At 42.8% G+C, this 26,032-nt stretch overlaps 1 protein-coding gene across 1 annotated transcript in view; it reads right to left on the bottom strand.

The window, feature by feature from the left end:
- The window catches only part of LOC109911258 (slit homolog 3 protein-like), a 614,108-nt gene extending 589,472 nt beyond the window's left edge, over positions 1-24,636 (bottom strand). Inside the window, exon 1 of the mRNA XM_048603610.1 lies at positions 24,416-24,636. Coding sequence (XP_048459567.1) covers positions 24,416-24,588 — 173 coding nt within the window. The 5' untranslated portion in view covers positions 24,589-24,636. The remainder of the gene's footprint in view (positions 1-24,415) is intronic.
- Between the last annotated feature and the right edge of the window lie 1,396 nt (positions 24,637-26,032).

Genomic DNA, 26,032 nt, shown 5'->3' with positions numbered 1-26,032 from the left:
AAGTCAGAAGTCACACCACACCAGGTCAGAGTCCAACAGATTTATTTGAAATCACAAGCTTTCGTAGCGCTGCCCCTTTGTCAGACGAAGTCACTACACCAGACAAAGGAGCAGGGCTCAGAAAGCTTGTGATTTCAAATAAACCTGTTGGACTATAACCTGGTGTTGTGTGACTTCTGACAATATCTATCCATTTATCCCTCCTGGAAAGCTATAAGTATGTAGAGATCTTTCAAAAACTAGACGAACTGATCTAACAGTATCAAAGTCCCACTGCAGTACTAAACACGTGTTAATGTTCACTATCTAAGCACACAAGGTGTGACAGGACCTCTAACAAGCATGGAAGCAGACCCAAAAAGAATTTACTCCTCTGAGGAATGGAAAAGAGAAAATTGCATGAGAACATTTGTCACGTTGCCGCACATATCCAGCACATTAAACTTGGAAACAAAAACAGAAATTGCTGGAAGAGCTCAGCAGGCCTGGCAGACTCTGTGAAGAGAGATCAGAGTTAACATTTTGGGTCCAGTGACCCTTCCTCAGAACTGGTGGTATCTGGGAAAATGTTGATTTTATGCAGAAGACAGGGTGGGAGCAGTGGGGTAAGGAGTAAACGATAGTTGGGGATAGGGCTCAAAGACAGAGAAGAACAGTTGAACAGACGAAGGAGTGGACAATGGTCAGGCTGGAAAGGTGAATAGCTATTAATAGGGGCTGTTAGTGGCTAACAATGGGCTGTGCCGAATAACATTAGTAGCTATTCCCCCTCAGAGCAAGATTGTTATCCAATCGTTTGTCTGTCCAACTGTTCTTCTCTCTCTTCAGGCTCTATCCCCACCTTATCCCTCCCCACACCCTATCTTCTGCGTATTAACCAACATTTTCCTAGCTACCGTCAGGTCTGAGGACGGGTCACTTCTGATCCGAAATGTTAACTCTGATTTCTCTCCAACAGAGGTTGCCAGACCTGCTGAGATTTTCCAGTAATTTCTGTTCTGTTTCTGACTTACAGTATCCGCAGTTCTTTCGGTTTTTACATTAAACTTGGAGATGTTTTGGGGGTAGCCTTCAACTTCATCAGTGGGAGTGATCATTGTTTGCCATACCCAATTTCCATTCCATAGATTTTGACTGCAATAAAACATGGGCAGCCTTTACAATGGGTGGAAAAAAGCAAATGTGTGTTGTTGCTGAAAAGAGACATAACAATATCCTTAGAGATAGTAAGAACTGCAGGTGCTGGAGTCAGAGACAACACAGTGTGGAGCTGGAGGAACACAGGCAGAGGAGCAGGAAAGCTGACGTTTCCCTGAAACGTCAGCTTTCCTGCTCCTCTGGTGCTGCCTGGCCTGCTCCACACTGTGTTACAATAATACCCTTGTCTAACTAAAAACCGAACATGAAGATTCTGGTTCTCTTTGCTGACTGGATGATCGATGAATCCCTCTGAAACTTCACCAGTTAGAATTGCAATGCAGAATCAATTTCAGCAGTTTGCGCACAATGGAATATTGTAAAGCGTTACTCATCCCACAGGATGAAACAGATTAGACAGCATCTTTGGGTAAAGGTTTTGGACGTGGTGGTCTCATTAGCTCACTCTAGCCTTTTTCTGGCTCTATGCAGTATATTCTTAAGTGCACATAGTAACAATTCAGGCAGTTTGTTCCAACCTAATACTTGGCACAAATGCGTTTCTGAAGATGAAATTGGCAACCAGGGTTTCTTCAGGAATGGTTCTCATTAAGATGGGCAAGCAACACAGCGACTTATCTGTGCTGTTCTCTGGCATCTTTCTGAAGGAAAAACTAAAGTCAAACGAGCTTCGTCTTCATTTCCTGATCTGGCGCAAGGCATCACCTTCATGGAAAGCTGGTTTTAACTCGGCAAACCCCCTCCCCTCCGCGTTTAATCTTCAAGAAGAACCAAAGACTGGCTAATCATCACAAGGGCAGAATAATGATAAAAAGTTTAGCAAACCCTTATGAAACACACTCACTCTCTCCTGGTTAGTCCAGATCAAAGGACATGTCAAACATTGTTTTGGTCACAGCTCTCATGCTTCATTGTATCTGTGAACTGCAGGAATTTATGAACTGCATAATAGAGTCATCACCTCTGGCTTAATGTCACATCCATCGTCTCCCACAAGTCAAGTGGAAAATTTGTTACTGCCTTCAACTGTGCTGGGCAAAACCAGCAGTGCTAATCTTGGCCAGTGACCATTTATCTGTAATCGCCTCACAGATCACTCGAATATTCACGGCATTTTCCCTGCACGTGGAAACATTCTGAACAGACGATCCTGCACCCTGTCAATTTCCAAGCGCAATTTCACTGAATCCTTTGACAGGAGCTTTCTTGTTGCATCTCAATATTGAGACCTGTGTGAATTTAGCATGACTCTCATGCCAACTTACGCTTATGTGTACAAATATATCTCAACACGGACAGATAATGTGATAGTAAAACAGCCAATAACACTAAAAGGCAATGCGCTATTCTTCTTTTGATTTTCTCAGACCTGCCGGATGCAATTGACTTGGGTAATACTCACTAATGCCCTCGAGCTGGGTACAAGCCTGTGAAGCAGAAATTCAGCACCATAATGACTTTCACAGCTATAGGTAATGCAGCATTAGTCACATATTTAATCGCACAAGGCAGAGTGCTGCACTCTTTTGTAAGTAAAAGCAATGCAAACACTAGGAAATAGTTGGTTCTTTGCCTGTAAATTCTTCCGACAGAAAGATAGCTCATTCTACAAATTCTCTTGCTTCTTCTTTAGTTTATCAGTGCTCCAGGGAAAAGGAAACACTATACAAACAGAGTTTGTATCACCCTACTACATACTCATAAAACTGATGGAATTGCTCAACATGCAATATTCATTTTACGTCAATGTTGACTCACGTGTCCAAGCTAACTCAATCACCAGACATGACTTAGGGAATGTTCCGCAACAAATATGCAGCTCAGTGCTGGAGTGGCATGGTGGCTCAGTGGCTAGCACTGCTGTTTCATTAGCCTCAGGAATCTAGGTTCAATCCCAGTCTGGGGTGACTGACTGTGTGGAGTTTGCACATTTGCCCTGTGTCTGTGTGAGTTTTCTCTGACAATCCATAGATGTGCATGTTAAGTGATCTGGCCATGGTGTGTGGGTCAGCAATGGGAAATGTGGGTAGGGGTGTATGTGTCTGGGTAGAGTGCTTGTCAGAAGGCTGGCGTGGGTTAAATGCTTGTTTCCATGCTGTTTTATGACCCTGTAAGATAAAAGTCTTAACCTGGGGCTTCCCAAACTGCAGGTTGTGAACCCTCTCCCCACACTACCCAGTTGGGTCTCTAAGTATGATTTTTTTCCAGGGGTGTGAGCTCTAAAGTAGCAATGGCTGCTGTGGAGCTCAATCTGGTCACTCAGTGCACCCTTTCAAAATGCTCACAGTTTTCTTTCTTGGCTGGACAGCATGGTCGAATCAAGTCAGCTCACTGAGACTCAAGTCTTGCTGTGTGGGAGACCACATTCATTTCGCTCATTTTTTTAATCAAATGCTCAATGAGGGAGGCGGGGCAAGGCTGAGGCTGAGGCAAGACTGAAAGTCGTGGCTGGGAAGGGAGGGGGCATTGGGGAAGGACGCTCAGTTCCTTTCACCCTCACCCCATCCAGGATTTCCCCATCCCCTTCCACTGGAAAGATGTTGTTAAACTTGAGAGGGTGCAGAAACAATTTACAAGGATGTTGCCAGGATCAGAGGGTCTGAGTTGTAGGGAGAGGTTGGATAGCCTTTCCCCAGATTGTAGGAGGTCAAGGGGTGACCTTATAGAGGTTTATAAATCATGAAGGGCATAGATAGGGTGAATGGCCAATGTCTTTTTCCCCAGGGTAGAAAGTCCAGAACTAGAGGGGCATAGGTTTAAAGTGAGAGGGGAAAGATTTAAAAAGGACCTGAGGGGCAACTTTTTCATGCAGAGGGTGGTGCGTGTATGGAATGAGCTGCTACAGGGAGTAACAGAGGCTGGTACAATTACAACGTTTAAAAGATATTTGGACGGGTATGTGAATAGGAATGGGTTAGAGGGATATGGGCCAAATGCTGGCAAATAGGTCTCAGTCAGATTGGGATGTCTGGTCAGCACAGACAAGTTGTACTGAAGGGTCTGATTTGATTTAATTTTATTTGATTTATTGTTGTCACATGTATCTATTTACAGTGAAAAGTTTTGTTTTGCGAACAGTACAGCCAGATCATAAAAACAATCATATGGTGATTGAACAGAGTGAGGTATACAGAGTTACAGCTGCACAGGAGGTGCACAAAAGCCAGATCAATATCAGATTTAAAATTAAAGAGGTCCATTCAGTAGTCAAATAACAGCAGGGAAGAAGCTGTTCTTGAACCTGTTGGTGCGTGTGTTTAAGCTTTTGTATCATCTGCCCAATGGAAGAAGTTGAAAGAGATTCTAACTGGGGTGGGATGGGTCTTTGATGATGTTGGCTGCCTTTCCACAGCAATGAGAAGTGTAAATGGAGTCAATGGATGGGAGGTTGGTTTGTGTGATGGACTGGGCTGTGTTCGCAACTCTCTGTAATTTCTTCCGGTCCTGGGCAGGGCAGTTGAAATACCAAGCCACGATGCATCCAGATAGAATGCATCTGTAAAAGTTGGTGAGGGTCCTTATGGACATGCCAAATTTCCTTACCTCCTGAGGAAGTGGAGATACTGTTGTGCCTTTTTGACCATTGCATCTACATGGGTGGTCAGGATAGATTATTGGTTATCGTTACTCCTAGGAAATTGACGCTGTTGACCCTTTCCACCTCAGTTGCATTGATATAGATAGGGGCATGGTGTTTCCATGCTGTATGGCTCTATGACTCTCAAAAGCTTTTGTACTCTCCTCCCACTGATAAAGTCTGAGGCATGAAAGTGAACTGCCACTGACAAGAAAATTGGGAAGTACTATTCTAACCGCATTAGAGACAAAGGTAAACACTGCCCACAGAGCCTGGCCTCTGCCAACACACATTGCAGGAAAGTGGCACTAAGTCAAGCCACAATATGGGAATCACAAAACCCAAAAGAGAGAAGCTGGCTGTTAACTTGACCACCGCTCTGCACAGGAAGGGAAGCAGCAGTCAACACAATATAAAGGAAAATAAAGTGGCTATCAAAAAGGTAAACAAAAGACCAAGCAGCATGATGACTGAGGGAATGGAGCAGTGTGACTCAGTGGGATCATTTACGGAGACATCAATGATTGCTATTTTAAGGGCTTTAAAGACAGTGGGTAATGTAAACCATAACACATAAACAAAAAATGCTGGAGAAACTCAGTAGATCCAGCAGTATCTATAGAGTCAGAAACACAGCTAATGTTTCGAAACCAGTGAGTCTTCACTAGAACCATAACGCACTGCTTCACCGCGCAGAGGACCAGAGGGCGGAGTCTATTGGACGCGATTATCATCTTGTAAAATGTCCCTTTAACTTGTAGTTAAAGTTCCAAAGTGGGGGATGGTGAATTCCTTGTAAACACCTTGGGTTTGGAAGAGTGCCTCATGTGATCTCAGGTTGCCATGCGTAGAGAAACTCAAAACAGAAATTCGCTGAGGTGTGGAGGTGGGGTTTTTGGCAACAGTCACAGCATCCCACAGAGCGAGACAGAAAACAAAGCTGCAGCTTTGTCAGGAGAACTACAACAGTTAATGACCAAACGGGGCACCTTCAAAGGTTCACTTTAAATTGAAAAAAAGGGAGGAGAACAGATGAGGCTTTTGAAGATTTAAGGAATGTGAGGTCTTTGAGATGATAACTGCATTTGGAAAGTTCAGATGAGTGGAACTGTTGTTGAGCAACTCTGGAAGTTTTGAAACAAAAACAGAAACTGCTGGAAAGGCTCAGCAGGTTTGGCAGCACCTGTGCAGAGAAATCAGCGTTAACGTTTCGGGTCGAGCGACCCTTCCTCAGAGGGGTCTGGGGGTTCTGATGAAGAGTCACTCAGCCCGAAACGTTAACTCTGATTTTCTCTCCACAGATGCTGCCAGACCTGCTGAGATTTTTCCAGCAATTTCTGCTTTAGATTCTGATTTACAAAACCTGCAGTTCTTTTGGTTTTTATTCAGGAAGTTTCGACCCTGGCATTTTGAGGAGAGGTGAAATTCTTCTCCAGAGTTGTGAGCTAGGAAAACCAGCTTTGTGTCCCATCCCTTGGATTTCCCATTGGTCAGGTCAGGCTAAAATTGCCTCCATTATTTCAGTGAGAGTGTGGTCAATCTTTGGACACACTGGAAGCACAAAGTATTAACCTCATTCAGATGCTAAGTAGACAGAGTTTGTTCGGAGTATAATGTCTTGGGATGCATGTTTGTGACAAATGACCTGTTTGTGAGGATGGGTCACCGGACCCGAAACATTAACTCTGTTTTTCCTTCACAGATGCTGCCAGACCTGCTGAGCTTTTCCAGCAACTTCTATTTTTGTTCCTGTTTGTGAGGAGCACGTGACTTGGGATTTCTGGTTGCAAGCTCGCTCTGGGTCTGCTGTAATTTATCAGGATTAATTATGATGATTCATCAAAGATACTATTTCTTTGTACCATGTTGCTATTAAGAGGGGGAGGCAATTGGCCTAGTGGTATTATTGCTGGACCATTGACACAGATAATATCATGGGACCCAAGTTCAAATCTCACCATAGCAGGTGGTGGAATTTGAATTCAATTAAAAAAAAATCTATAATTGTCTAATGATGACCATGAATCCAGTGTTGATTGTTGGTGAGAAACCTCTCTGGTTCACTGAAGCCCTTTAGGGAAGGAAATCTACCATCCTTACCTGGTCTGGCCTATATGTGACTCCAGACCCACTGCCCACTGAGCAGCTAAGGATAAGCAATAAATGCTGGCCTAGCCAGTGATGCCCTCATCGTGTGAATGAATAAAGGTAAAAATATAAGATGGTAGAAGACAAACTGGACAAATGTCAAAATGTTTAATCATTTAGTAATTCCAATGTTGCTATATAATTGTCACTTGTTCACAATAGCACAAAGGAGATCACTTTGGTAGCTTGTAATGTAACACTGAACTAACTTGCTCTACTATGGAAAGACCCAAACCTCCAAAGTCATCACTTTACAGTCAGTAGTGCAACACGGGTTCCAACTTTTCCAAGTCCTGTTGCAACATGACATGCTGAGGGAAGCTTGCTGCAATGTTCTGCTTAAGCCCAGACAAGCAAGTGCCTGTACCTGTAAAATGTTTAGGTACCAGGATCTGTGCATTAAAAGTCTATTGAATTCTTCAGCGCTACGTGACTCAAGTCTCGATCTTATGATGGAGGAGTTAACATAAATGTCATATCATCATTATGAATACCCTGCTGAAGGTAACAAAACACCACTACACACACAGGAGATCATGAGGGCAGAACAGATCAAGTTAATGGGTAGATTCTTATGAAGATATGACTCACAGATCCCAGACACCACATCAGTCACTGGTAGATCGAGGTGGTTGAGACCCAATGTGTTTGTCAAGGCAAGTAGATTTGGACCATAAATGCTGTCTCCCCAGTATAGCCCACAACCCAAGAACAAATATAAAACACAGACTGGGAATAGAACACAAGCCATCAGTCAATGTTCTGCTCTCTCACTGAATGGTACTCCACACTTTCGGTTAATTAAGAAAGAAGTCTTGATGTTTGATCTGATCTTAATTGTCCCGAAGCAAAGTTTGCTACCACTAATTTGGAAATCCTCAAAAAAAAGTCCCGTCTTTCACGCAGTAATGTTACAGCATGTTCTGCAATGATTAGTGTGGGTCCCAGCTTGTACTTCATGTGTTGAAAGACACAAAGTGGCTTATGGAAATCTTTGAAGAATACTTAATCACCCCAAAGCATGCCAATAAGCAATAACCATGAAAAAAAACTGCCTCCTGCTCTTCTTGCGGATGTATAACATAATAAGCAAGAATGAAGGAAGGCTCAAAGAAGAAAGTATGCAGTCATCTGTTTTAGATTTTATCGTGTATGGTAGGTTTTGCATAATCCATTCTATTCTGGCTATTAACCTTTCACTGATGTGACAAGCATTGTATCCAACATCTAATACACATGTTCTGGGGCACTGGTGTGGGTTTAGCTTTTAGATGTTGTATTAGTGACAACAAAGATGAAAAACTATTGCAAAGGTATTATTTTCAACTGTGAAACACAACCATTGCCAGTAATTTCATCCTTTAACAAAAAGCTTCAGCCTGCAAGAGCTCAGCATTTATGATAATTTTATGCATAAGAAATAAACTCCCAATTTTTTTTTCTATTTGCTTCAGGCCTTTAATTTATATGCAAATACTCGTGCCAACTCTGTCATAAAATGGGAAATGCTGCCACACTTGCAATGTAATTGCATAAGGCTTTGAGGAGTTCATTCACCTTCCTCACAGGGAAGTTAAAATCATGCATAATAACTCCGACTGATGTAAAAGTAAAGGTAAAGTCACAGGTAAACCTCTCCACAGACGCTGCCAGGTCTGCTGAGTTTCTCCAGTGATTTCTGTTTTTGTTTCTGATTTCCAGCATCCGCAGTTCTTTGGGGGTGTTTTTATTTCTGTCTTTGTTCTTGCACTGGCTAACTATTTCATGAAGAAATCTTTGTATAGACTCATTCTGACACCCAATCCAATCCTTTCAAGTCCCTCATATTCTGGAAACTTTCAATAAACACATTGGTAAAACTTGACCGAATTTGAGACAAAGGAAGTCACATTCTCTTTCCATTTTGAAGTCTTACCAAGACTATATTGGTTGATGTCATCCACAATGAATTCAGCCATAACCCATTTACGAAACCATTGCTTAATGGGCTTTTGTATTTATCTGAGAGTTTGGTCAGCCTGTAAACTCTGGCATGTGAGAACACATTACCCTTTAAATCTCAAAGTAATCACACTGGCTCTTTCCCACGGTATAGCGATATAGACACTAGACTGCTTGGTAATGTCCTCAAACAGCTATTTCACTGGCTACATGTCAAAAATGAAATTAAGTGGCTCACTGCTTTCTAATACTTCAATTAGCCAACAATGATTTGTATGATCAGAATCAAAAGCTGTCCATATGAAAAGGTTATGTTCCATTTAATCTTTCTGACATTGGTGATCAGTACATCAGAAGGACAAGTCAACCGTACAGTGCATTTTGTCCAGGAAGGAAGACAGTCTGAGGAAGAACTGGCTTAAGTTGACAACTCACGGTTCCTGTTGTTCCCATGTTGAGATATTTTCTGAACAACCTGCTCAGGGATGTTACGATACACCTCTTGAGCAGGTGTGACCTGAACCTGGGCCTCCTGGCTCAGAGGTAGGGACACTACCACTGCACAATAGGAAACCCCTTTTTCTGTCATTCACTTGGCACGTCTTCTCTCTTTGCGTCTAACTTTCCCATGAGCTTTTAGACAGCACTCTTAGGTGAGGCTGGTTAATCACTATGTACTGTAACCCTGTCTCTGTGCCCAAAATTAACCTGTCTCCATCATCCATGACCACTCAGCTTTTGAAGTATGTGACGATGTCAGAACATCAGAAATAGGACTAGGTGTAGTCCATTTTGCCCCTTGAATTTACACTGACATTTAATAACATTATGAAAGATCCTTGCTTGTAACTCCATGTTCCTGCCTAATCCCCATATCGACCACCTCTTACTCAGCCCAACAATCTCCCCAAGCCTTGGACAAACACAATGACTGAGCATCTGTAACTTTGTAACAGAAACTTTCAAAGATTCACAAATTTAAGAGTGAAGAAATTTCTTAGTGACTGTGACCCAGATGTTTGACCTGTTGCCCTGAGAGCATGTCCTCTTGTTCCAGACTCACTATCCAAGGGAAATGGAATAGGTCAAATAGCTAACAATTAGACAGGTTCACTGCCCTTTCGTTAGATGCCCCAATCTTTTAAATGCCTCAATGTCAATTTTTTTTTCCATTTCCCTCTCAGAGTGAGGGAATTATACAATCCGAATTAGTTCAACTCTCCAACCAAGGGAAACGGTCTCTCAGCATCCATCATGTCAAGCTATCTCCGAATTTTCAATATTTCCCACAGATCATCTCCATAATTCTACTCAATCTCTCTCCATAGAACAACACCTGATCCAGGAATCAATCTGGTGAACATTTATTGTACTCAGATTCAAATATGAAAACTGTGCAGAGTACTTCAGACTACATCTGACCAAAGTCCTGCACAATCGTAGCATGGTATCAAAATGCACAAATGTATTGATAGACTCATTGCATCATTGCCCATTCCTGTGAAACCCCTTCTCAGGGAAAGGTATCATATAACACAGCACATAAACCAGCATACCCTTGAGAAAATTTCTTCTTTCATTAACACCATCAAAAATAGGCTAACTGTTGACTCAACCCGTTATAAATGGAATTTAGCCACGCAGAAAATGGCTCCTCATTTGGATATCTAAATCAGTTATTTCCGTAAGATATGTTCTATGGAAATACTGACAACTTCCTGGTGCGCCCTACATCCCACAGTTACCCCAAGGAAAAGGTGTTGTCATTGCAGACCTGTTTTTTCCTTCAATTAGCGAACCGCGTCAAAAAGGACACCTTAAGCCAACAAATGTAGAAAAATAAAGCCGCTAACAACTTCTTGGACCCAATGAGACAACTGAGTCAAGACTCCGATGTCAGGCGTACAAATGACATGTCGTGCCCACCGTAGTTGGTGTTGAGAGATTGGCACCTCAACGCTGGGCAATTTGGCTTAGGATTTGTTGTTAGTTCCACCTTTCTTGGGCACTGGGTTTGAAGCATCTGGCACGCCCTGGTGGTACTTCTCTGTGGGTATCCGAAACAAATAGGAGCACTGGGATCACTGGTGAACCATTACAAGAGGTTTGGGTTTGAAGGCTTTGGGTATCCCAAATACCACTTCCCACATTCAACCTAAGGTTGAGTTGTGGGAAATGACGAATGTTGTAAAATATGTCTGTTTTCATTGAGCAGAGGCTCCCAAGGTGTGGAAACTGATCCACATTTTCCTGGATCTCATGGCTGATCTTGATTGACTGGCGTGGATGCTGGTTGGAAGAGGACCACAGTTTTCAGTGTGTTTAGTGAAAGGCCCATCTTTATCGTGTGCTTCGGGTAAGGAACTGGCAATGACGTGGAGCTCAGTTTCTGCACCATCTGAAGGTCAATGACTGAGATTTGAGTTAGTTTTGGTTTTAGACTGAAAGGGGGGTAGGTTGAGCTGTTTCTCACTTGCCCCTGTAGATTATTTCCACACCTGGAGGCGAGGTGCAGTAGTGCAGTGAGGAAAATGGAGAAGAGGTTACAATGATGCAGCCTCATTTGGCCCTCGTTTTCGGTGAGATAGGGATAGTGGTAGTTCTGTTGGTGAGGATCAAAGCTTGTACATCACCGCAGAGTAGCCAGAGGATGGGGTGCCTTGGCAGCCAAATTTGAGAAGGATATTCCATTAATATTCCTGTTTGACAGAGTCACAAGAGTTGGAAACAGTCATGGACATCAGTTGGTGCTGTTTTGTGCACTTTTCTTGAATTTACTAGACATTGAACAGTATGTCTGGGGTGCCCCTCAATGGGTAAAAATTGCACTGTGTCTAGACGGAGCACCTTAACCACTGGGAGGAGGCAGTGCAGAGATTCCTTTCAATGATCTTCCCTGTGGCAGACAGTAACAAGACCTTGCTGCAATTATCGCAATCAGACTCGTCTCTCTTTTTGCATAGACTCACGGTCACAGTGTGATCTCCAATGGCATGAACTCATCCTCACAGTGTTGTACAGCCATGGCAGAGTGTGTATGATATTGTGAAGCATATGTTAGATGTTATGTATGTTATAGTGAATCAAGAGAGAAACATCAGAGGAAATGAATTTGAGTCAGGTGATAAGTATCGGAGGATGGAATGTTCTATTAACACGTATTAAACAGCAAAGTAGTTGGGTGGCAGGCTGGGTATGTTATAGCATGGTATACATTAATCATCATAAAGCCATAGAGCTGTACAGCATGGAAACAGACCCTTTGGTCCAGCTCATCCATGCTGACCAGCTATCCAAAATTAATCTAGTCCCATTTGCCAGCATTTGGCCCATATCCCTGTAAACCCTTCCTGTTCATCTAACTATCCAGGTGTCTTTTAAATGTTGTAATTGTACCAGCCTCCACCACTTCTTCTGGCAGCTCATTCCATACACGCACCACCCTCTGCCTGAAAAAGTTACCCCTTAGGTCCCTTTTAAATCTTTCCCCTCTCACCTTAAACCTATGCCCTGTAATTCTGGACTTCCCCACCCCAGAAAAAAGACCTTGACTATTCACCCTATCTATGCCCGTCATGATTTTATAAACGTCTATAAGGTCATCCCTCACCCAAACCAATGTCCTGTACAGCCACAACATGACCTCCCAACTCCTATTCTCAATGTGCTGACCAATAAAGGCAAGCGTACCAAACGCCTTCTTCACTATCTTATCTATCTGGGACTCCACTTTGAAAGAAGTATGAACCTGCACTCCAGCAACTCTTTGTTCAGCAACACTCACCAGGACCTTACCACTAAGTGTATAAGTCCTGCCCTGATTTGTATTTGGACATGTGTTAAGCATCAGAGAAGGAGAACAGCATGTTGAGATGTGTATTTTAAATACTAAAATGTGTGAATGTTAAACTAGGACACGTGTTAACTACTAGTGAAGGTGAATGGGAAATCGAGACACGTTTAAACACTACAGGAAGGAAAAATTGTGCAAAAGTATGTTAAACATCAGAATGTTGTAATTATATACATTATCAAGGATGTTTAAAAAATGATATATAAATGCAGTGTCAAAATCAACAAAGGCTAATAAATATTAGGACAACATCTGGTCAGATATAAATTCAAACAAACTGGATCAAACTAAATTTAGAATATAAGGATTGTGAGGGCAGTTTGAAAATCAGTTTGCTCTGGAAGACCCTAAGCAGTGTGGCATTGGTTATGTACATAATTTACCGCCATTCTATTGGAGAGTATAGTGAACAGTGACAAAGTAGTTATCCTAACTGGCAATCTAACAATCAGACTCCTTATTCAAGTGATTCACTACTGATTTAACTGGTGAGACAGCAAAGGCTCTCTCAGCTTATTCCTTTATTTATTTGGCACTTAGATTTGTGCCACAAAAACATTGGTTGGTCTGAAGCTGAATCACATCCAAGGCATGGACAAACTTGGAAAGCTTGTCTCCAGAGTATGTTATTTAATAATGTTCACTAATATGAAAGCCATAAGCAATGTTTGCTACATCAGATGTTACGGTCTATCAAGTTAGCTTATAAAAGAAAAGCTCGTGCATTCACAAACTCGAGTTGTGATGTACCTAACAGATGCAGTTACGCATTTGAAATATGTACTGCTCTGAACTTGGGTCTTGGCCAAACCCACAGATTGAAACTGCTTAAACCTCACAGATATAGGCTCCAAAAATGATTGAGTACGCCTCTACTAACAAAGAAGGGACTTTGCAATCCGGCTGACTGAAAAGCTGAGTTGACAAAGTTTGGATATTTGGCTCTGACGGACCAAAGCTGCTCCTTGGATCATCGAATTTCAACAGGTATAAATAAATGTTGGCTTGAACCCAGGAGTTTTCTGTCAGATTAAACCTGGATGAAAAAAATCTGATTTCATTGGCACCGTGAACCCTGAAACTGGGCCAATTTCGAGCAACAGCATCTGAACTTATTTGAATTTAGTTTTTAACTCACTATTTTCCAATCATCACTTTAGATGTTCAGTTGTTCTCAGCCGCCCCATATCCTCGCCAGAGAAACTTCAGGATTTCACCCATGTCATTCTTTGTGAATAAGCTTTAACTATGATTATTGGGAGGCCATTCAATAGTGAGAGGAAACATACACAAGTCCAGGCCTATCTTTACCTGATGTCCATATCTACTTCATTGTGAACAGAAATCACACAGGAGCACAATAAAAAGCAACAGAAGCATTTCTTCCTATAATGCTCCGCACAGAAATATGCTACTAACTCAACTGAGGCAGAAGATCGAAACTAAATTCGGATAAGAACTATCACAAAGACATTAGATATCTGGTTTGCACTCTTGTAAGAAAACGCCTGTTATTTACCTAACATCTGCTCTAGATTTCACAGCTGAGACCAGAAATGTCCAAGTCCGAATGGACAGGGGCCTAGATCTCAGGAGTAAGAGTAGGCTCTTTGGACCTTCAAGCATGGTCTACCATTCAACAAATCATGGCTGATCTGATTATGCTCTCATCTCCCACCAGCCTGGCTACATCCATTGCCTATCACTCCCTTGTTTGTCAAAAACCTACCTAACTAAGCCTTAATACACTCAATGATCCCACCTCCACTACTCTCTAGAGAACAGCTTCTTTCCCGCTGTTCTGAATGGACCTCTCAAATTTTAAATGTAATGTTGATTTCGCTCTCTATGCACCTTCTCTGCAGCCGTAACATTGTATTCCTCGTTCTGTTCTACAACCCTAATGTACGTTGTATGGTATGATCTGCCTGTACTACACACAAAACAAAACTTTTCACTGTACCTGCAATACTAAGTCAAATCAAACCAAAACAAAACAGAATTCCACCTACAGATAATCCTCTGAGAGAAATGGTTTCTCTTCTGTCCTCTGATAAAAGACAGACATCTTATACTTCAAGGATGCTCTCTAGGTTAGTCTCTTCTGCAAGAGGAAAAACCTCCTGGTGTTTATGCTTTCAATTCCCTTCAAGATCTTGTATGCTCCAATAAGGTGCCATCTCATTTTTCTAAACTCCAATTGACACAGACCCAACTTGTTAAACCTTTCTTCATAAGATAAGCCCTTGATCCCGTGAATGAATCAAGGAAACCTCTCTCAACTGCTTCCAATGTAATTATACCCTTTTTCAAATAAGCAGACCAAAACTGTGCACTCCAGGTGCAGTCTTAACAAGGTATACAGCTGCAATATAGCTGTCCTGCTTTCCCGTTCCATTTCCCTTGCAATAGACAAGAACATTCCATTCAAATAACTCTCACTTGTTGTAACCAGATACCCAGATCCCTCTGCACCTCAGATCCGTCCATACCTCAGATCCGTCTGTACCTTGGAGTTCTGCAATCTTTGTTTATTAAACAGTGTGTTCAATATGAATTCATCTCTGATCATTCTGTTCCATAAGTCATGAATGCACTAATGTGCAATTCCTTTGCTAACAGCCTCAATTTTTCTCTTAATTTGTTTTCCAGTCTTGCCTCTGATTTTAATTTGAAGATTGGAACTTTTGAATATGGGCTTGATCACCAGAATAATTTATTCCACTTGAAATGTCAGAAAGTTGCTTATTTTTTGCATATGTCTCATTTTATTATTGTCTTTATAAACACACTGGTTTGGTAGCTTTTCCTAAGTAATATTAAGCATGTCCCCAGCGACTCCATTGATATATGTGCCACCCAATGCAATACTGGAATTCCCCAAGCTCAATCCCTGGCCCAGGCAGAATTAACATTGGATTGGGACCCTGTCACAGAATTTTCCATTAAGGCCTGAGGACTGGATTCTGGCTTCTGGCATCTGGCCAGTCTAAACCTCAGCCCCTGCCAATGGACTCAATCCACCTGCATTTCTCAGCTTCTCCTTACCATCTCAACTCTGGAATGATTTCAACGTTGCATCTCAGACATTTTAGTTTGGCTAATTCCATGCTTGATGGATGATACTGCTGAGGAACGGAACCCGGCGCTTTTTTTTTCTTCAACTTTTGGCAATGACCACTTTCAGGTCAGGTATTTCAATGGTAAACTGGCTCCCTGTGTTCTATTGGGAGTTCATTTGGAAATACTCATCTACTTTTTCAACCCTGAGCAGAAAAAAAACATACTGGGGCTGTTTTGATTCAAATAGAGGAGGTTTAAGGGACTATTTATCCGTGACGTTTAAGATTATGATGGAGTAGAACCACCCAGATGAAACCTGACTGTTTCGGGTATTCTATGAAAAATAAACCATCACCATCTCAGAATGTGAAATTCAACACGCAAACAAGAGAAAGAAATATCTGCTGCTGCTTGTACTTTGAAATAAGCCAAATACCTGTCCATTTATGACTGCAAAGATCTCTGGCATTTGTTGAACATCTATTGCATGAATAATTGTCACAATAGACATCACATTAACTGTAGAAGTTGAATAGAAGTTAGTCATTTCTTCTGACTTGGAGTCTTAAATTTAACAAACAATTGTCTAAACTACAATCGACCTTAGCATTTTTTTTTAAAAGGGCAGCTACAATTCCATTGCCTTGCACAGGAAGTCCAGAAAAGGTTATGTCAAATTGATAGATAGAATATTGTTGACATGTTACAGCGGCATGGTGGCTCAGTGGTTAGCACTGCTGCCTCACAGCACCAGAGACCTGGGTTTGATCCCACTCTCGGATGACTGTCTGTGTGGAGTTTGCACATTCTCCCCGCAACTGCGTGGTTTCCTCCAGGTGCTCTGGTTTCCTCCCATAGTCCAAAAATGTGCAGGTGAGGTGGATTGGCCATGGAAAATGCAGGGTTACAGGAAGAGGGTAGGGGGCTGAATCTGGGTGGGATGCTCTTTAGAGGGTCAGTGTGGACTCCATGAGCCTGCTTCCACACTGCAGGGATTCTATGAGGTCATACTATGTTGAGGGAGAACATTCAAAGACTCCAGACATCACCTTTCAGTGCCCAAAGTAAAGGTACGATGGTCATCAGCCAGAAATGTACAAGCACTTAGCAAATGGCAAATATCCTTCACCCAACAGCAAATAAACTTTGATTAATCTCAGATCTATATATAGATCACACAGGCTACTTGAGCAAGGGCTTTAAATAGACTTCTGCTTGCTAACTATGGCTCAGATCTCAGGCTGTACAAGAACCACTCTGCAGGTATTTGGTTAATTATCGTTTGAGATAGACAAACAGGAGGCTGGAAGAACGCAGCAGGCCAGGCAGCATCTGGAGGAAAGGAGCAGTCAATGTTTTGGGCTGAAGAACGTTAATACCTGAAATGTTGACTGCTCCTTTCCTCCAGATGCTGCCTGGCCTGCTGTGTTCTTCCAGCCTCCTGTTTGTCTACCTTGGATTCCTGCCTCTGCAGTCTTTTTTTTGTCTCTAATTATCACATGAAATCTCTTTCACTGCCTTTTTAAAAATGTTGGAGCTAGAGTAAACTCCAATTGTACATTTCTTGATAGTCTCCGCATGTGTATATTAGTATTTAATATATGCTATGTGTTAATTAATTCTGTCAAATAGGGGGGTGATAGCCTAGTGGTATTATCACTGAACTATTTAATCCAGGTAATGTTCTGGGACCTCCATTCAAATCCTGCCATGGCAGATGGTGGAACTTGAATGCTATAAAAATCTGGAATTAAGAGTCTAATGATGACCATGAATCCATTGTTGATTGTTGGAACAAACCCATCTGTTTCACTAATGCCCTTTAGGGAAGCAAACTGCCACCCTTACCTGGTCTGGTCTACATGTGACTCCAGACCCACAGCAATGTGGTTGACTCTCAACTGCCCTCTGGGCAATTAGGGATGGGCAATAAATGCTGCCTAACCAGTGATGCACTCATCCCGTTAACGAATTTTTAAAAATTCCTTCGATTCAGTATGATAAGCTACTTTGAAAATCGACTTCACATCTCCCATGACCAGGAGTATGTTTCACTGAACTAATATTTGAATAAAAATAGGAATACCTAGAGGTCAAATGGAGAACATGTACCATTACAGGCCATCTTACAGCACACACTATCACACAATCTCCTTCAATTTAGAAGTCTGAAAAGTATCAATTCTATCAGATTCATGGTTGCCCACTCCAATTCCCAGCTTCTTCCCAATGCCAGCTCCTGATATCACCTCCTGTCTTTGCTCTTCCTCCCTCACTGATATTCCATTGTTTCTGGTGCATTATGAAGTCCCAGCTTACTGTAGCACCAGGCAGTACCATCACTAACTTCTGCGTGGCAGAGAGTCGACCACATTGCTCTGGGTCTGGAGTCACATGTAGGCACATGGTGCCATCATACATTGGGTGGCAGGGTGGAAGGCATTATCATAACAGGTATAGTACCCAACCATGGCAGACTCCAGGAAATCCAATAATCTTAATCAAATCCTGGTTTGATTAACTGATTGTGAATACTCGTGCACCTTTTTCAATTGTGAACACATTTAATATGATTGACTGAAAGCACCTTTGGGCACAAGCAACTCTGAATGACCCAGAGCCCAATAGCGTGAATGACTGGGGATAGACTGTGTAGCTATTCCACAGCACTTATGTTTATATCATATCCAAAATAGAAAGGTCTTCCACGTTCATAGAATCCCCAAGGCATGGAAGCAGGCCATTCGGCCCATCGAGTTTACACCAACCCTCCAAAGAGCATCCAACCCAGACCCAACCCCCTAATCTATCCCTGCATGGCTAACCCACACCCTGGACACTCTGTGCAATTTAGCATGGACAATCTACGCCAACCTGCACAACCTTGCACTGTGGGAGGAAACCCACGCAGGCACAGGGAGAACGTGCAAACTCCACACAGACAGTCACCCAATACTCGACGCAAACCTGGGTCCCCGGTGCTGTGAGGCAATAGTGCTAACCACCAAGCCATAGAAGTTGCTTCACAGAATCATGCACTGGTAAAAATGATACACTATCGTGAATGATACATGCCTTCTATGTCACCACGAACACAATAAAATCTTCCAAGCCACCTCTCTGGAATGTTATTTAGTAAAATTTGACACCAACCCACCCAAGGACATAACAGCTCAGAAAATCAAGAGATTGCTCAAAGAGGTCAGCTTTATAGTATATCTTAAAGGAAGAAAAAAAGGTGGAGAGCTGAAAAGGATTAGGTAGGGAATCCCAGTGCTGTGTCCAAGACAGCTGATGTAATACCACCGATGGTGGAATGACTAAGATCAGGGATTTACAAGAGGCCACAGTCAGAGGAGAGCAGATAGCGCAGAGAGTAGTGGGCTCGGGGAGAAGACATGGAGAGGGTGGAGGGAATCTATGGATGAATTTGAGAAGAAGGCTGAAAATTTACAAATCAAGGTAGGCAGAGACCATACTGGCCAGTCAGCATGTGGATAATAGATGACCGAGACTTGGGAAGTGAAAGGGCATGTCCAGCAGAATTCTGGATACAACCCCCCTCCACTCATCAGAGCTCAGCAGCTTTTCCAGTCACAACAGCACCACCGGGAGTGGTGGTCATTGTCGGTACTGTAGAGGGGTCAACAGAAGCACTGGATCTTGCAAGGCAAGTTGAAGGGGGCAAGCTGAGGATGGGATCGCACGCTGGATGAGGAAAGGGGAGTCGAACCCTGCACAAAGTGGGTGGTTTGGGGTTACACCTTGGCAAGGCTCTGCAATGGGTCGAGGGGAGCTGGTTAAGGAGGTTAACAGCCATAATCTACCACCAGCTCACGCTGAGATAACTGCAGGATGAGATTTTTGGCAAGGACCTCTCCCACTGCTGGTCAAATCCTGTTGGTGGAAGAGGGAAGAGGTCCTTGAGTGGGGCCGAACTGCCAATTTAACGGCCTCAAACAGACCATGAGTAGAGCAAGACTTCCGATGTTACCCCAATGGGTGTCAACATTGTGGTGGGGCTGTGAACAGGCAGGAAGGCTGCCCACTGAATTTTATGTGCCACCCTTTGAACCAGGCAGTGAGGGTGAGTGAAATCTAGTCTGATGTTTCTCGCAACTACAAGCTTTAAATAACTGGTCCCCCAGCTCCACAAAATGAAAAGTCACAAACAATCTTTAAAACCCTGTTGCTTTGCTTTTTCTTCCTGTCTATTTCATGCCTGTGAAACCTTTGAGTAGTTTTATACCATAGATTTGGAACTTATAAATAAAGCATGCTCACAGTGAGAGGTTTACTTTTAGATATACTTTCTGAACATACATTGCAACAAAGAACACTAAGTTTTGCATATCATACAGGTATCACTGGATTGTGCAGTGATTCACCATTATCAATTATGCAAACATTCACTTATCTCTCAATGGCAGCGCTCAGAACTCAGAGAAGAAAGGCTGTCTAAACTATACCTGTCTTGTGCCTCACCCTGAGGGACAATATTGACCAGGCTGTAACGCATAATGACCAAAACTTGCGGAAACTGTTAGAGGAAACACACTTCCTCCAACATTGTATTTGCTGAGACCAGCAACAAGCGGCCAACAAATAATCAATAACAGGCAAACAGAAAGGCTCATACTGAGGTATGACCCAGAAGCTGATAAAGATGGTTTCCATTTGAATACTGATTCACCTGTTTATACTCAGTTACTGCTGTCACTCAGTGTTCCTTATTTAAATTCCGTAGCGTAGAAATTCCAATTGGCAAACCTCATGAGCAGATGTTTAATGTAGTTGTACTACTTTCTTGAAAGTGTTATTTCTATCAGGTAATAACCTGCAGAGAAAAATTGGTTTAATTTTCACGGTAAAATAGCACACTCGGAACGCAGTGCAAGTGCATTAAGACCTTGTACGTGAAATATGCCAATTGCAATTCCTCGATTTCAATTCCAATCTCACACACAAGAGTCTAGAATTCCAGTTCTGTTATTCATGCTGTCTTTTGCAAGCAACCATCCTCGCCTACAAAATGGGATTTCTTTAGTGCAATGCTGCACAATATTTTCATGCTGAAATCAGAGTTAGCATAGCGAGCTGGTGAGTTTCTGTGGTTTCGTGTGAGGAAGTTCAGACTCCATCTGACACAAGCACAGGTACCAAAACTGGCAAGGTCCAGGTAAAGGTAACTGTAGGCTCACACCTGAACTTCCCTTCCTGGGGCGTCGGCTGTGGTTCAATTAACACTTGTCTGGAGAAAGATGCAGTGGTTTTTGTCAACGTTTGTCCCAAGCAAGCACCTCCGCGACACAGGACTCTTTGCTCTACGGTCTGTTCCCCGGGACACATACAGACACAGGACTCTGTGCTCTACGGTCTGTTCCCCGGGACACATACAGAGACAAATGTTGACTGTGCCCTGAGGACCACCAATTCAGTGAAAGATGCTCTTTTTGGTCTTCCAAAGCAAGGAGTTGACCTCAACTGAGCGTTGCAGACTGATACATTCCAAGGTCCAGGACTAAGTGCTGAGGGACACACTAAAGATTGGGGCAGCTGCTGCCAAGGTACAGTCGGGAAGGACCACTGCCTGAGGTCCTGCTCCTCTGATGCTGCTTGGCCTGCTGTGTTCCTCCAGCTCCACACTGTGTCATCTCTGACTCCAGCATCGGCAGTTCTTACTATTTCTGCCTGAGGTCTTCCTGCTGAACTACAATGGGGTCCGTTCAGTTACTGGACCTTCCTCGTACCTCAAATGCATGTAAATATAGTCTTGCACAAATAAGAGATACCTTTGATTTGTTTGGATAGAGTCGAACTCCAATGTTTGTTTGTTTCCTTGACATGCTACTGTACAGAACCGAACTGTGTTTGTGACTATGTATGTATAAGATATTTTTTATGACTGAAGTATATTTTTGAAATAAAAAGACACTCCACCTCTGGATGCAGTCATCAGACCCTCCCGATGCCTCAGATGTAAATAAATCCCAGTATCTAGTATCATTGAGAAATGCCTTTCGATCAGTTGTAACTATCGGGAAAGTCAAATCCTCGTGTTTGTTTTCTTCTCTGTACGCAAAAACTGTATAGATCTGAACTGCTTTAATAACTGTGCACGTATGCAAGGATTTCCTTTTTCATGAATAAAGTATAAAAAACACTCCACCTCTGTATCCAAAGAGTTTTGAGCCACTAGCCTTAGGCTAGCACTGGAGTGTTGTGGTGAGGAATTGATTCAGTCAGAATTCCTGTCTTTTAAATGAGGTGTTAAACCAAGCCTCTGTCTGCCCTCTAATGTTAAAGATCCCATGTCACTATTCTGTAAATGAGCAGGGTAGGTGTCTCCCTGATGGCCTGACCAATAAGCACATCACCAAACTGGAAGATCTGGTCATTATCTCCACACGTTTGTGGAACCTCATTGAGCACAAATTAGCTGCCAGCAGCGAATCATTGGCTACACTTCTGAGCACTTTATTTAATACTTGTACAATGACTGTAGCACAAGCTAACAGTTGACAACAATGTAAAATAACCAATGCTAATAATGTGAAATAAAGTGAGCAATCTCATTTATGCAGCCTGCTGCGTAAAACCACCCTAGTGCTGCAATGATCCGTTAATAATATGGAATTTCCATTGGGTACATTGCATCTGGAATGTATACAGTTTAGGATTGAACCTGCAGATTGGGATAAATTAGCTGGGCAGTGACTGGGTTCATACACTTGCTGCCTATTGCTATTCACTGACCCCTGCTGGAAGGTCAATGTATGATGGAGATATTTTTGTTCAGGCAGAATTGGGTTGAGTGATTAAGGACATACTAAAGATGCAACAACAGTCCAGTCTTATCTCTGAATAACTCTTACTGACACTCAGAATTGTCATCAGAATTTTCAACACAGGACACAAGAAAGCCAGGAGTGATTTCTTCCATAGGAGCTCAGATAGCTCACTGCCAGACGCTCAACAGTATCATTGCTAAACTGTTAATCCAGAGATCCATGTGACGCTTTGGGGAACAAAAACAGAAATTGCTGGAAAAGCTCAGCATGTCGCAAAATGTACGACATGCTGAGCTTTTCCAGCAATTTCTGTTTTTGCTTCTGATTTACAGCACCCCCAGTTCTTCTGGTTTTCATGATGTTCTAGGGACCTGGGTTTGTATCTCGTCATGGCAGATCGTGGAATTTGAACTCAATATTGATAAAGTCTGGAATTAAGAGTCTCATGATGATTGCTGATTGTTAAAAAAAATCCATCTGGTTCACTGAACTCCTTTAGGGAAGGAAACTGCCATCCTTACCTGGTCTGGTGACTCCAGACTCGTAGCAGTGTGCTTGTCTCTTAACTGCCCTCTGGGCAATTAGAGGTGGGCAATAAATACTAACCTAGTCAGCCATGCCCACACCCAGCGAATGAATGAAAAAAACAGTCTTGATGCACAAATCCCTAACTATATCAAGCAAAGCGCAAAGATGGATGTGGTCTTGGAGTAGTGCATGGCATTTATTGGTCACAGCAAGTCCAAAAGAGTATGATACATATGTGATAGTTCCCCTCCTCCACCAAACCTGCCCCTGTCATTAGCTACAGGTATCACTCAATGACCTGGCTCCCATTACACCATCAATTCTGTTCGGATGTCATCAGGACATTTACTCTACAGAGTGCACTTACACAGCAGTGGGATTCAAACTATCACCAGAACTAACCACAATATGTGCATAGTATTAAAGTGTTTGTTCTGGGGCTGGGATTTCAAGAGACTGGGCGATCCAGACTCAAACTTTAACTCAAACCCTCTTTGATGTTGCTCGTGCCCTCAAATCCATCCCCAGATATTGTTACAGCCAACAATCCTGAAACTACATTGTGTGTGTGTGGGTGTCTGTGTGTTTGGGGAATTAAAAAATCAGGGTACAGTGTGCTGTACTTGTCAAGTGGAAGATCCTGATCTGTCAGGGGATCTCTTACAGCACGTTGTCATATGTTTTTTCCGACCTTCAGTCTGCCTTAGACCTCGGTGATATTAGGGGTCACATTTTACTGAGAAATGCAGTTTCAGAGCCCAATCTGAGTGGACAGGGTGAATAGACAAGGTCTTTTCCCCAGGACGGGGGTGTCCAAAACGAGAGGGCGTAGGTTTAAGGTGAGAGGGGAAAGATTTAAAAGGGATCTCGGGGGCAACATTTTCACACAGAGGGTGGTGCATGAATGGAATGAGCTGCCAGAGGAAGTGGTGGAGGCTGGTACAATTACAACATTTAACAAGCATCTGGATGGGTACATGAATAGGAAGGGTTTAGAGGGATATGGGCCAAATGCTGGCAAATGGGACTAGATTAATTTAGGATATCTGGTCTGCATGGACGAGTTGGACCGAAGGGTCTGTTTCCGAGCTGTATAGCTCTATGACTCTAATCGGATGTGCTGCTGATTGTAACCACTTAGATGGCGGTAGTTGTAATGACATGAATTCACCTTAATCTGTTCCCTGAAAGAAAAAGCAAACCAAACTGCCACTTTAAAACACAGGCTGTGCTTGCTTTGTATTTGGTAATAGAATAAAAAAAAACACATACAAACACAGACTTGTTGAAGGGCATATAAGTTTCACTTCTGAATTTAACTGAATCCAATGTAAACGAAAGCATAATTTTACTCACAGTCTCTCCGTATTCCTGGGTATTCCTCTCGGGACAGCCTTTAATCCCAAATGATGGCAATCCACGTTGGATCCAGAGCAGATGCAGCGGTTGGGACACGCTTGAGTGCAAATTCCACAAAAGAGAAGGGTGAGCAGGACAGATCCTGGAAAACTGTCTTTAAATCTCGCCATTCGAGAGGATGCAAAAAAGAACACAAGAGAGGCAGACAGAGAGAGAGAGAGTTCAAAGACTGGGAGGTGGAACAGGAACAACTCGGACTAAGTTTCAGCTTCCTCTTCACTTATCAGTTTGAGAGGTGGAGGCAGGGGGGTGGGGTGGGGGAGGTAGTTTTGCAAAAGCAGGCGTTCGGAGCTCACAGCTCCTGGCAGTGCTGAGCCCCGGTGAGATGGGACTTCATTCCTCCAGCACCTAATTTGCAGCGAGAGATTCTTGTTAAAACCACAGAACTCCCAGTCCCTCGCTGTGAGCAGCAGCCCTGCAAAAGTAATGTCACCCTACAGGTTCCAACCTTCCCTCCAACTTTCCTCCACTCCAGAGAGAGACAGGAGCTCCAAAACAGTTTCCACTTAAGAGATTCTTCAGAGCAGTTTCCACTTAAGAGGTTCTTCAGCAGACGGAGAGGTGGGGGAGGAGGATATGTAGCAAGCAGACTTTTTTTTCCCCCCCTTACTGATCAGTATTCCTGATCTCTCTCTCTCTCCTCAAGTTATTTTCTTCAAAAAAAATTCTCAATTATGGATGAGGGAAATCAAACAAACGACCAAAACCTCCAAGCATATCAACAGCACTCTCTCGAAGATTTAAATATCCATCAAATCTTTCAGTCCAAATCCACACTCCTGTCACCAAATTGCAATGTGATCAATACCTTTAACTTGCACAGACTTCTGCACAAATTCTTTGTGCATTCATGTCAGGGGGATACCTTCCTTTGCTTCGAATTGTTCGTTGTATTTTTCTCCTGCCTGTTCTAAAGCCCCTGGCAATGTTTCCTCATTCCTTGTGCTGCTGATGAGATTGTTGTAAAGTTCTGGAATTGCCTCTTACACTTCTCAGCTCTGCACACTGGTGTGCATGTGTGTGTTTTGGTGTATTCTTAGTTGCAATAAAACTTATCCTCGCCCCAAACTCCCAGCTGAACTTTTTACTGGTTCACTCTTAGCTGATGTCAGCCAACATGTTAAAATAAAAGTTTTTTTTTGTCTCTGTCTCACACATGGACACACACAGACTTAGTGGGCACTGTCTCCTCTCACGCTCTTTTTAGTGCACACTTGTATACTGTCACACATTTGTTATGGTGTAAAACAAGACCAATTGGCCCATCTTGGCTGTACTGGCTCTCCAAAGGGACCTAAGGGGCATTTTTTTTTCACGCAGAGGGTGGTGCGTATATGGAATGAGCTGCCAGAGGAAGCGGTGGAGACAACATTTAAACATTACAACATTTAAATGGCATTTGGGTGGGTACCCGAATAGGAAGGGTTGAGAGGGATATGGGCCAAATGCTAGCAAATGGGACTAGATTAATTTGGGATATCTGGACAGCATGAATGAGTTGGACCGAAGGGTCTGTTTCTGTGCTGTACATCTCTATGACTCTAAATGAACGTA

Source organism: Rhincodon typus, chromosome 12 (genome assembly GCF_021869965.1).
Source record: "Rhincodon typus isolate 14 chromosome 12, sRhiTyp1.1, whole genome shotgun sequence".
In the NCBI taxonomy this organism is placed as follows: Eukaryota; Metazoa; Chordata; class Chondrichthyes; order Orectolobiformes; family Rhincodontidae; genus Rhincodon; species Rhincodon typus.
The sequence above is the reverse complement of the archived record's forward strand: the minus strand, read 5'-3'. Positions and strand labels throughout refer to the sequence as shown.